The sequence below is a fragment of the Pelophylax lessonae genome (assembly GCF_965119305.1).
Source record: "Pelophylax lessonae genome assembly, chromosome: 12".
In the NCBI taxonomy this organism is placed as follows: Eukaryota; Metazoa; Chordata; class Amphibia; order Anura; family Ranidae; genus Pelophylax; species Pelophylax lessonae.
Genome location: NC_138779.1, coordinates 195341178 through 195354792, shown reverse-complemented (window position 1 = coordinate 195354792; position 13615 = coordinate 195341178). Strand labels below are relative to the sequence as shown.

General features: G+C 41.3%; 1 protein-coding gene across 1 annotated transcript in view; it reads right to left on the bottom strand.

Moving 5' to 3' along the window:
* Positions 1–1305: 1305 nt before the first annotated feature.
* Positions 1306–13615, bottom strand: part of CD79A (CD79a molecule) — a 56070-nt gene continuing 43760 nt past the window's right edge. Inside the window, exons 4-5 of the mRNA XM_082273126.1 lie at positions 6314–6376; positions 1306–1675 (exon numbers count right to left, since the gene is read on the bottom strand). Of these exons, the coding sequence (XP_082129252.1) occupies positions 1562–1675; positions 6314–6376 (177 nt within the window). The 3' untranslated portion in view covers positions 1306–1561. The remainder of the gene's footprint in view (positions 1676–6313; positions 6377–13615) is intronic.

The following is a 13615-nucleotide window of genomic DNA, read 5'->3' as shown; positions in this document are numbered from 1 at the left end:
TTCTGGAAAAAAAAAAAAAAAAAAGCCATACATCTCCTTTAACACAGTGGTTTCCAAACTGCAGCCCTTTGCTTGCCTTTATCTGGGCCTTAGGGTACTTTTCCTCCCACTGATACAAGACACTATTCCTCTCACTGACACCATTGATGGAGCACTAATCCTCCCACTGACACCAACAATGGGGTACTATTCCTCCCACTGACAAGAACGATGGGGCTCTATTCCTCCCACTGACACCAACTAAGGGGCACAATTCCTCCCACTAACACCAACTATAGGGCACTATTCCTCCTACTGATCCCAACAATGGGGCACTATACTTCCCACTGACACTAACCATGAGACACTATTCCTCCCACTGACACAAACCATAGGGCACTATTCATTCCACTGACAGCAACAATGGGGCACTATTCCTTCTACTGACACCAACCATGGGGCACTATTCATCCTCCTGACGCCAACAATGGGGCACTATTACTCTCGTTGACACCAATATTGGGGTGATTTTCCTCCCCCTATTACTAAAGATGCATTGTTTACTCCCACTGGCACCAGGACAATTTCTACTCCCAATGGCCACAGTCCGGCCACCCTTAGGTCTAAAGGCCAGTAAACTGGCCATTTGTTTAGAAAGTTTGGAGACCCCTGCCTTAACACCTAAATGTTAGCATACCCTAATTTATGCATTAAAACGTAAGAGTGTGAATGGGGCCTGATAAGTATTCTGCTTTTCATAATTGGCTGTATGGAATCACATGGGATGGCAGACTGGTAGGGATTGGCTACATTTATGCAGGTGCTGTTAAGAGAGTTGATATGTTACATTGTCTAATTAGTGATCTGCTCCATGTCCAATCCTGCTTTTATTGATTACATATTCCCTATAAATGTCATTAAATATTAAAAGTACAAAATACTGAAATACTTGATAATATATTGCTGTACCTAGTTATTGGTTAGCTATTACACACAATGCGTCTTATACACAAAGAAAGCTATTAAAATACCCCACTGCAAGCGCAAGCCAATATTTTAGCTCATGGTTGTGGTCCACTCCTATTGACCTAAATTGACAGTTTGACAGGCAGGGAGGCCAGTTTATTTTATATACCATATACAGTATAATAATATTGGAATCTAAATTTATTTTAAGTCATATAATGTATATTATTATTGGAATCTTTAATGGTTTGAGTCTATTTTATTTTATTTATAATTTCTGTTATTTTTGGAATTTATAATGGTTTGAGTGTCTATTTTATTTTATATATAACTTATGTTATTATTGGAATCCATAATGGTTTGAGTCTATTTTAAAATTGCTAGAAATTTAGACACAGGTTTACAATGTGTTAAAAGTGTATTGGCCATGTTGCTCTTTGGTGCAATTAGGAAGCAGGACAGGTTAACGTGGGCTAAATCAAACCTTGCAAAACAAAGCAGATCGACATAAAGCATTTTAGTACAAAAAAATGAATATATGGCAGGTATACACAGTGAGTCAAACAAACTGATATACAATATACTGTGCTTCATCTTGTCCTGGCAGTGCCACCATTTAAGGCTTCTCCAGCTGGATATTACCGACCCGCAGGGAGCCCACATCCTCATAGGTGGCCTGCAGACCACGGGAAATGTCTTCATACATGGAGCAGTCCTCCAAATTTAGCCCCTGAGATTCAGAAAGAAAAGGGTTAAAGGTAAACTATAATTGTTTCAATCTGTTTTATTTTATATATTAATATACAGTATATTATTATTACTGGACACTATAATTGTTTGGGTCTATTTTATTTTATATATTATAGATTTTCATTGGAAATTATGAGTCTATATCTTTTTATATATTATTTATATTATCATTGTAATTTATAATTGTTTTATTTTTTATATAATGTATATAATTAATGGAATCTATTATTGTTTAAATCTATTTTATATACCGCATTTTCCGGGGTATAAGATGACTGGGCGACCCCCCTAATTTTCAAGTTAAAACATAGGTTTTAGGCTTTACTCGCCGTATAAGACTACCCCCCTTCCGAAGCAAGGCCACACCAATGAAAAACATCAGATTTATCAGATCTCTCATATCTCCAAGGTACTGTAAGAAAGTATTAGATGTAATCTCTCAAAGCGCTGGCTGTCTGTGCCCTATTAATCTCCAAGGTACCATAAGTACTGTAAATGTATTCTCTCATATATTTCCAAGGTACCGGAAGTACTGTAAATGTAATCTCTCATATATCTCCGCGGTACCGTAAGTATTACCGGTAGATGTAATCTCTCAAGGGGCTGGCTGTGCGGGAATCCTGTACCGGTATACTGTATGTACCGTAGCTTCGGCTACATACAGTGTACCGCGCTAAGCCAATCACAGTGAGTGATGTATTCTATTATTGAATGCAAAGCCTGCTCGGATTGGTGGAGTCAGAGAGGCGGGCTGATGTTACTCTCTCTGACTCCGCCAATCCGAGCAGGCTTTGCATTCAATAATAGAATACATCGCTCACCATGATTGGCTCAGCGCGGTACACTGTATGTAGCGGAAGCTACGGTACATACGGTATACCGGTACAGGATTCCCGCACAGCCAGCGCCTTGAGAGATTACATCTACCGGTAATACTTATACTTACGGTACCTTGGAGATATATGAGCGATTACATTTAGGCAGTGCTGTATTTTGGCCTAGGCCAACAAGGCTCAGGCCTAGGGTGGCACTTTGCAGGGGGGCAGCAAAATAGCCACCCTTGCCTCCATCTGAGACTCCATTAGCCACTGGTTGCTAGAGCCGCCTGGCGTCTAGCAATCAGTGACATCACACCTTCTCCCACCCCCCTCCTTCTCTCTCCCACCCCCTCTCCCTTCCACCCCCTCTTCCTCTCTCTCCGACCCATATCCCCCTCTCTCCCACCACCCCCCTCTCTCTATCTCTCCCCCACTCCCTCTCTCTCCCCCTCTCCCTCTCTTCTCTCTCTCTCTCTCACCCTCCTCTCTCTTACCCTCCTCTCTCTCTCTCTCTCACCCTCCTCTCTCTCTCTCTCTCACCCCCCCCTTCTCTCTGAAAAACCCTCTCTCTCTCCCACCACCTTCTCCATCTCTCATTCTCCCTCACCCTCCCTTACCCACCTCCCTCTCTCTCTCCCCCCCCCCTCGTGAGATCTCAGGGGTTCTTGCTGGGACTTGTAGTCCTTCAATTTTGGAGGGAGTCACATCTGTTAAACAGGAAGGGGTGGGGCAAATTTACATAGGAGGGGGAGGGGGGCGCCCAATTTTAGTCTTGCCTAGAGCAGCTCAAAACCAAAATACACCACTGCATTTAGGGTACCTTGGAGATATATGAGCGATTACATTTACGGTACCTTGGAGATTAATTGGGCACAGACAGCCAAGTGCTTCGAGAGATTACACTTACTTACCTTGGAGATTTTTATACTCGGCGTATAAGACGTCTTATACCCTGGAAAATACGGGATCATGCATATTTTTATTGGAAATTATAACAGTTTGAATCTATTTCATTTTATATATCATTTATAATATTAATACCGGAATCTATAGTTGTTTGAGTCTATTTTATTTTATAAATAATACTGTATATATTATTCTTATTGGAATCTATTATTGCTTTAGTCTATTTTATTTTATATATCATATTTATCTTATTGGAAACTATAACAGTTTGAGTCTATGTCATTTTTTTTTATTATTTGTATTACAGTTAGAAACTATAATGGTTTGAGTCTATTTTATTTTAAATATCATATATATTATTATTGAAATCTATGATTGTTCGAGGTTATTTTATTTTATAAAACAAATAAGATATGTTTGTGCTCAAATTCAAATAGCTTATACATATGTGTATAACTCATCAGGTGCTAAAGAGGGGGTGACTCCATGTTAACACTAAAAATTCCGAATGCACCCTCTGGACACTGCTGTACACCCTTTCTAGCAAACTGGGCATAAAAACAGGGATTTTTAGTTCATATACATTGCAATACATGTACAAGCTGGCGTCAAAGTGATCCCTCTGTTACTTGCCTATATCATACTTCAGTGGGTACAATACCAACATGGGGCAATTAGACACAGCTGAAGGAGAGCTACAGACTATGCACTTAGTTATGGTATTGGATATGTCTGTCATTGGTCATATACTGGAAACTATAAGGGTTAAAGGGAAACTATAATTGTTTCAATCTGTTTTATTTTATATATTAATATACAGTATATTATTACTGGACACTATAATTGTTTGGGTCTATTTTATTTTATATATTATAGATTTTCATTGGAAAATATGAGTCTATGTCTTTTTATATATTATTAATATTATCATTGAAATTTATAATTGTTTTATTTTTTATATAATGTATATTTTATATTTTTATATAATGGTTTGAGTCTATTTTATTTTTAGATCATATATATGTTATTATAATTTATATATTAATATACAGTATATTATTACTGGACACTATAATTGTTTGGGTCTATTTTATTTTATATATTATAGATTTTCATTGGAAAATATGAGTCTATGTCTTTTTATATATTATTTATATTATCATTGAAATTTATAATTGTTTTATTTTTTATATAATGTATATTTTATATTTTTATATAATGGTTTGAGTCTATTTTATTTTTAGATCATATATATGTTATTATAATTTAGAACGGTTTAGATCTATCCTGTTTTACATATCATATATATTATTCTTTTTATTTATTTATCTAAAGCAGAGTCCCACCCAAAAGTGGAAATTCCGCTTTAAGTAGTCCTAACCCCCTGACATGCCACATTTTTTTTTTGGGGGGGGGGGTACCTAGTTTTGACAGGTACCCGCTCCCACTTCTGCTCGGAGCGCCCCCCCTTCCTCCCTGCAATCTTCTGGGACACATCAAAGGCCCCAGAAGATTGCTGGCCAATCAAGACGCAAGCTGTCACAGCCGGGTGCCCACACTAGTGATGCCAGCGCCTCCAAAAACAGTGGGAGGGGATCGTGGCTTCCTGTGGCCGCATCGCTGGATCGTAGGACAGGTACACTTTTTGTTGCTGCTGACTTAATAAACACAGAAAAGGCTGGAACTCCGCTTTAAGATTAATACAACATAGTTCAGCGCTGCTACTTCAGCACTGCACTTTCTTTATATGCACTTAATGGACACTATTTTTCTATATTTATATATATCTATTTATTTATTGGATTTATAACTTATTCCACTAGAGCACGAAGGACTTTGGTTTGTTGGTTATCATTGCCGTTGATCAACTGGAGTTTTTTTGTTGAATATTTTTTCGTTGAATTTGCACATATCTTATTTGCACAATTGTGAACCATATTTATTTAGGTAGCAGCGCTGAACTATTTGGTATTTATCACTGTAAAGGCACTAGCACTTTATCTTTTTAGCAGCAGCTACAATTGCACACCAGTATATTTATTCACATATATTTATTCACATTTATTTATTTATTTTATATATATATATATATATATATATTACCATTTACCATAAGCGCGAGGCTATCTATCTCTTTTCCACTTTAAGATTGATGATTTATATTTGTGTTGTATTTCCTTACATAATATGTCATATATAATAATATTGGAAAGTACAATTGTTCGAGTCTTTTTTTATTTTATATATCATATATATTATTATTGGAAAATATAATGGTTTGAGTCTCTTATTTTACATATCATATACAGTAAATTATTATTTTTGTTCTTTTTCGTTTTTTTTTTTTTTTTTTTTTTTGATGATTTATATATGTGTTGTATTTATTTACTGTCATTTACTGTTATATATATATATTTATATTTACAAATAAACATTAAATACAGGGTGCACTGATGACACATGATATTTGACATTAGATAAAAGATTAAAAGCTAGGCGAGTGCTGGTAACATGCAGTTGATAACTAAAGTACAGTAAACCCCCCTCCATTGCGGGGGTTACGTTCCGGACCCAGCCGCGAAAAGTGAAAATCCGCTAAATAGAAAAGCCCTATTAAAATGCATTGTAGGCATGATTTTTTTACTGTCACTGTACGTGTAGAAGCATTTTAAGGTCTTTAAACACACTTTTAAAACAATAGAAACTCATTTAAACACATAAAAGATACTGAGAGACATAGCAAGAGCTATGGAAAACACAAAAATATTTCATTTTTAATGATTTATATAGTAAAATAACATTACAAAAAAAACCGCGATATATCGGGACCACAAAAACTGAACCGCGATGGAGCGGGGGTTTACTGTACAGATCTGTTAATGGGAATTCTTTACCTCATATATATTCTCTCCTTCTGATTGCTTCAGAGACAGAACATTAAGATTTTCAAAGCGTTTCTGTAAATTATAGAGGCAAGACAGTAATTGGATTAAGTATAAAGAATCATAAAATATTTCACTTTAAAAGGCGTTCTCCATATATACACACAAAAAAAAAACATTTATTACAGTTGTGCTTTTATTAAAAAATAATTTCAATAAGTTTTACATAGAGTTTATATCAAGTGCCTTAAGTCTGTTTTTTAAGCAGTTCCTTGAGCAGTATGACTCAGACTGGAAGTGGAAACAGCAGTACTCTGAGTCATTCAGGCTCTATTGCTTTGCACATTGCTGTCTGCTGCACACTGAACAAGCACCTATGTAAGGGACATTTTTCCCAATAACCACCAATGTAAGGAGCATTCTTCCCACTGACGACCAATGTAGGGGCATTCTTCCCACTGATCACCAATGTAAGGGGCATTCTTCAAATTGGCCACTTATGTAAGGGGCATTCTTCAAATTGGCCACCTAGGTAAGGGTCATTTTTCCCATTTGCCACCTATGTAAGGGGAAATCTTCCCACTGGTCACCTATGTAAGGGGCATTCTTCCCACTGACCACCAATGTAAGGGACATTTTTCCCATTGAACACCAATGTAAGGTACATTCTTCCCACTGGCCACCAACATAAGGGGCATTTTTCCCATTGGCCACCTATGTAAGGGGAATTTTTGCCATTAGCCACCTATGTAAGGGGCATTCTTCCCAATGGCCACCTATGTAAGGGGCATCCTTCCCACTGGCCACCAATGTAAGGGATAATAATGGGCTTGGGCGTGTTCAGATCAAGCCCATCAAGAAGCCCTTACTGTACACCGCCAATCATAGGCAGTGAGGCATTTCCCAATTGGCAGCTGCACATACACATGCTGCCTATGATTGGCAGTGTGCAGTGCCGGCTTCCTGGCAGGGTCCATCTGAATACACCTGAGCCCATCGCTAACGAGGGACATTCTTCTTACTGGCCACCAATGTAAAGGGCATTCTTCCCACTGACCACCTAAGTAAGGGACATTGTTCCCATTGACCACCAATGTAAGGGACATTCTTTCCATTAGCTATCAATGTAAGGGACATTCTTCCCACTGACCACCAATGTAAGGGGAATTTTTGCCATTGGCCACCTATGTAAGAGAAATTTTTGCCATTAGCCACCTATGTAAAGGGCATTCTTCCCAATGGCCACCTATGAAAGGGGCATTCTGCCCAATGGCCATCTATGCAAGAGGCATTCTGCCCAATGGCCACCTATGCAAGGGGCATTCTGCCCAATGGCCACCTATGCAAGGGGCATTCTGCCCAATGGTCACCTATGCCAGACGCATTCTTCATACTGGCCACCAATGTAAGGGATAGTGATGGGCTCGGGCATGTTCAGATCGAGCCCCCCAGTAGGACCTCACTGCACCCTGCCAATCATAGGCAGTCCCAATGAGGCATTTCCCGATCAGGAGCTGCACATACACATGCTGCTTATGATTGGCGGTGTGCAGTGCCGGCCCATCGCTAGTAAGGGACATACTTCCCAATGACCACCAATGTAAGGGGCACTTTTCCCATTGGTCATCTATGTAGAGGGCATTTTTCCTATTGGCCACCTGTGTACGATTTTTTCCCACTGACTTCCAATTATTTGGTTTTACCAGATGTTCCCAGAGACCTGAAAATAATTTAAAGAGTTTCTCAGCAGTAAAAAGGTGTGTTTTATCCCTGTGAAAGGTGTGCTTTGATGGAAACCGAAGATGCAACGACCGGAGTTTTATAGCGCCTTCCCCCCCAAATGCATCAGTACACATAAGTGTGAATACCAGATTACTTGTAGAATGACATACTGTATATACACATGTATACATTTTTAGAACATATCCAACAGGAATGAAAAGATTACTGAACCTTTTAAAAAAAATTGTAAATACCATACCACTGCTTAACAAAAGGAAAGAGAAGGATGCATCATGTAAAGCAGATCAATGACTCAAAGCCAGCAAAGTGCTACTCTTCCAAATGGAAGAAAAACCAGGAGGCGAGCCTGGTCACTTAAACTCTCAAAGTCATATGGCCAATCGCAGATCTCTCTCTGCTGCATTGAACAGAGATAACTCTATGGGGCTACCTAAGCTTAACACCGCAGCCCACATTTTAATAGTGGGCTGTTAAATGCAGGCTGCAGTGTATGTAAGTATAATGAATAATTATATCCCCTTTGCCTTATAAATGAGCCCCTAGGAGTCACCAATGCCATAGTCAGTTTTCCCTTAACCCATCTGCTCAGCTTCTGCCATGCTCAGCTCTATTGGCCACAAAAAATATTGCTATCCGGTGGTGTAAATGTATCCTGAAATCTGACATTAACTGCTTGCCGACCGCCGCAAGTAGATTTACTGCGGCGGTCAGCCCCTGCCAGGCAGAGTGACGTTAATTAACGTCACTAGCCTGGGAGGGTCTGGGGAGCGAGCGCGCGCCCGCGGAGGCGCGCTCCCGCTCCCGCGCGGTCACGCACCCCCCCGCGCGTGTGACCAGCGGACCCGATGTCCGCCGGCCACTCGGCGATCGTCGGGGGAAGAGGGAGAATGTCAGGCAGCTTGTGTAAACAAGCTGCCTGTCATTCTCATCGCTGTAAAGACACTGATTACTCGGATCTAGTATGTAGATCCGTTGATCAGTGTCCTTACAGCTAGAGCCACAGCCAATCACAGTAAGAATCACGCCCCTAGGGACACACACAGCCCCTCCCTCCCAAATAAAGTTAACCCCTTCACTGCCAGTGTATTTTTACAGTAACAGTGCATATGTATAGCACTGATTACTGTAGAAATGTCACTGGTAACCCCAAAAGTGTCAAAAATGTCAGTCAAGGGTCCGATCTGTCCGCCGCAATGTCGCAGTACCGCAAAAAAAATCGCAGATCGCCGCCATTACGCGTTAAAAAAAAAAACAACAAAAATGACAAAAATCTTTCCCTTTGTTAGTAAACGCGATAACTTTTGCGCAAACCAATCAAAATACGCTTTTTGCGATTTTTTTTACCAAACATAGGTAGGATAAAACAAATTGGCCAAAAATGTTAAAAAATTTTGATTTTTACATTTTTTTTTGGGGAATTTCATATAAAAAAATGTGAAAAATATTGCTATTTTTGCAAAATTATCGCTCTTTTTTTGTTTATAGCGCGTGATCAAAAAATCGCACAGGTGATCAAATACCACCAAAAGAAAGCTCTGTTTGTGGGAAAAAAAGGACGTCAAATTCGTTTAGGTACAGCGTCGCACGACCGCGCAATTGTCCGTTAAAGTCACGCAGTGCCGAATCGCAAAATACCCCCTGGTCTTTTAGCAGGAAAATCCTCCGGGGCTTAAGTGGTTAAAGTGTCACTAATTACTTCATAAGAAACTATCAATAAATGGTGTATTACGAGATTTATTTTTTGTATTCTGCAAAAAAACCTGACTGATTCTACTGTTCTCTATGTCCACCTTCTGTTCATGTCCCCAATGCAGCTATGAATATTGCAGAGATGTGTTGGCAGTTCTGCACATGCTCAGTTTTCCGTGAGTTTCTATGCTGAGCATTTCCTCTCTATCACATCCGAGCAGTCCATGTGACTATAGAGTCACATGTGGGCGTAAACACAGTGGTAAATAACAGCCCACTCCCTCCCTCCTCCTCCATGCCCACTAACCAGCTAAACATAATGGAGGTGGGATATTACATATACATTGATGGAGGCTTCACCTCCCTCTTATTCTTAGACACAGGCTGAAGGGGAGTGAAACAGCCTGTGACTGGCAGAAATCCGCCCACACCATGTTATTGCCAAAAAATAATAAAGATTTCATTTCCAATACATATTTGTCAGTTTATTGATATTATTTTTTATTCTGTATTCCAAGGGCTGTTTTTTTTTTTTTTTTTTGAACATGTGACCAGCAGCAGAGACTAGAAGCTCCTCCCGCTTATGTTTCCCTGCAGACAGACTGGGAAGAGCTGGGTCATGTGAGAGCTGTATACCAATTAGGAAAAAGGTACTCAGATAGGTTTTTAATTAAAATAATTGCAGTGCCATCATCCACATACAGAAATTGAATGGGCAATGTTCATTAAACAATGTGTGTTTAGAATCACTTTAACAGCAGTAATGTACTAGACACACATTGAGCTCATTTTACAGAGCTAGAGTGTTAGGGTAAGGATACTATTTTAACCACTTTACCACCGGAGGATTTTGCTGTCTTACGTCCAGGCCACTTTTTGCCATTCGGGGCTGTGTGACTTTAACTGACAATTGCGCGGTCGTGCGACGCTGTACCCAAACAACATTTACGTCCTTTTTTTCCCCACAAACAGAGCTTTCTTTTGGTGGTATTTGATCACCTGTGCGCTTTTTACTTTTTGCGCTATAAACAAAAAAACAGCGTTTATTTTGAAAAAATAACAATATTTTTAACATTTTTTTATATGAAATTCCCCCCCAAAAAAATGTAAAAATCAAATTTTTTTTAAATTTTTGGCCAATTTGTTTTCTGCTACCTATGTTTGGTAAAAAAAATCACGATAAGCGTATTTTGATTGGTTTGCGCAAAAGTTATTGCGTTTACTAACTACGGGAAAGATTTCTGTCATTTTTGGTGTTTTTTTTTTAACGAGTAATGGCGGCGATCTGCGATTTTTTTTTTGCGGGACTGCGACATTGCGGCGGACAGATCGGACCCTTGACTGACATTTTTGACACTTTTGGGGGTACCAGTGACATTACTGCAGTAATCAGTGCTATATATATGCACTGTTACTGTAAAAATGACACTGGCAGTGAAGGGGTTAATTTTATTGGAGAGGGAGGGGTTAATGTATGCCTGGTGCTTACTGACGTATGGGGGGGGGGAGGTGACTGAGTGACAGAAGGACAGATCGGATGTTCAGCTATGCTGAACACTCCAATCTGTCAGTCCCTGTCACTTAGGAGATCCACCCGCTCTGTTTACACAGGCGGGCGGATCTCCTCACTCGATTCCCCGACGATCGGGAAAGAGCGGCGGCGATCGCCGCTGCTCCTCCCCTGGCCCGACTCCCGCTGTGACTGAAAACAGCGGGAGCGCGCCTCCGGCGGCGCGCGAGCGCCGCCTACAGGGGGAGGAGTCCAGCGACATAGGTCTACGTCGCTGGACGGGAACGAGCCACTGTGCCGCAGTAGCAGCACAGTGGCTGGGGGTAAAGTGGTTAAAAGGGACAATTATTTTCAGCCAAATCCAATGAAATTTAAAGACAACATTCACATGGCTAAAAAAAAAGGTCTTTATCTTTGTGTTGAAGTGTATGTGGACCCATTAGAACTATATATTGCAAATTATTGCTGAATTTCGATCAATGTGTGGCAGTCTCTGCTTGACAATCTGCTGATCAATTACTTGATCACACTCTATAAGACCTGCCTCTCGAACAAATTGCACAGTTAATGTCTTCAACATCCACTGTCCAGCATGGAGGAACTTGCACATGTAAGTTAAGCTATAGACAGTGTGTGTTTCTTTCCAAAAGAAATTTGCACGATCCCCCACGTACATTTAGCCTGCCCATACACGATGTGAATCTCCACGGGTTCCTGCTGAACCTGTCTGTGGCCAGCTTAAGGCCTCATACACACTGGGCATTTAGTAATTAATTTTAGAGCCAATGATACAAATTATTTTTAGGATTCACTAATAGGGTTGAGCGGACACCTAGATGTCCGTGTCCCGGACTTTTACCGAACTTTTCCCGGACACCGAACCCCATTGAAGTCAATGGGGACCCGAACTTTAAGGCACTAAAATGGCTCTAAAACACCAATGGAAAGGGCTAGAGTGCTGCAAATGGCAGCAAAACGTAGTTAAGAGCATGGCAAGTGCTCTGCAAACAAATGTGGATAGGGAAATAACTTAAAACAACAAAAAAAAAACAGAAAAATAAAACAATGTTCTTCATCTCTGAAGGACGAGGCCCATATGGAGTAGGAGGGAGGTTGAGGTGGTGGTGGATGTGGAGGTGTCATAGGCGTGCGCACAGGGTGTGCCTGGTGTACCTGGGCACACCCTAATCACCTAGGGCACATAGCATTATCGCTCTGTTTGCCAGTGAGGAGATGGGAAAGATCTCCCTCGCACCTGCTCTGCTCTATTTCTCTTTGCCAGCAGGGAGAGTAATGTATCGGGGCCATGTACATGTAGGCAAACACATGCATGTGTATTTCAACTTTGGGGTGCACACCCTAATGCAATAGGCTGCGCACACCTATGGGCGGTGTAGGTGGAAGCGGCGGTGGAGGAGGACCAGGGCCGGATTAAGAGCATCATGGTCTTGGTGCTGAGGATTTTGAAGGGCCTTAAGGGCCGTGCCTTGGCATGCACCCAGAGGAGGAAGGGTGCAGCCATGCATGCCTAATTCAACATGGGATGCTGTCTCTGAAGCCCATAAACACATCCATGCATCGGCAACTGTCCCTCCTTGTCCGGCCTTCGCGCTGTGTGGGGAGGTTCTGAGGGTGCTGCCTGGGGAAGCGAGCATAGAAGCCAGACTTCTGTGTTTACAAGTGACAGAAGAGCGGTCACAGTGAATATGGCCAACCCGGGGCCTATATAAAAGGTAGGGGCCTGGAGCTGCAGCTCCAATAGCCCCTACGTTAATCTGGCCCTGAGGAGGAGGACGAGGTAGCCAACACTGCTTCTTTTCACAAATTTTAAATGAGGGTACACCCCAAAAGAGTGAGAAAGAGCAAAAATGGAACAATGGCTGGGTAAGGTCGGTATCCATTGCTATTCTGCACAAGGTATGGAAAAGTCCCGTGGGATCCATGCCTGGTTCATTTTAATGAACGTGAGCTTGTCCACATTGTCTCTGGACAGGCGGCTGCGCTTGTCTGTTATAACACCCCCAGCCGTGCTAAATACCCGTTCAGATAATACACTGGCTGCAGGGCACGCCAGCACCTCCAAGGCGTAAAGGGCAAGCTCAGGCCATGTGCCCAATTTGGAGACCCAGAAGTTGAAGGGGGCAGACCCCTCATTCACTACATGTAGGCGTGTGCACACATACTGCTCCACCATGTTGGTAAAATGCTGCCTCCTGCTAAGACGTTCCATCTGAGCTGCTGGTGCTGCTGTTTGTTGTGGCGTGCTGACAAAGCTTTTCCACATTTCGGCCATGCTAACCCTGCCTTCTGAGGTGCTGGCGGTGCCCTGGTTGAGTTGGCGACCTCCTCCTCCTCCTCCTCTGCCTTGTGCT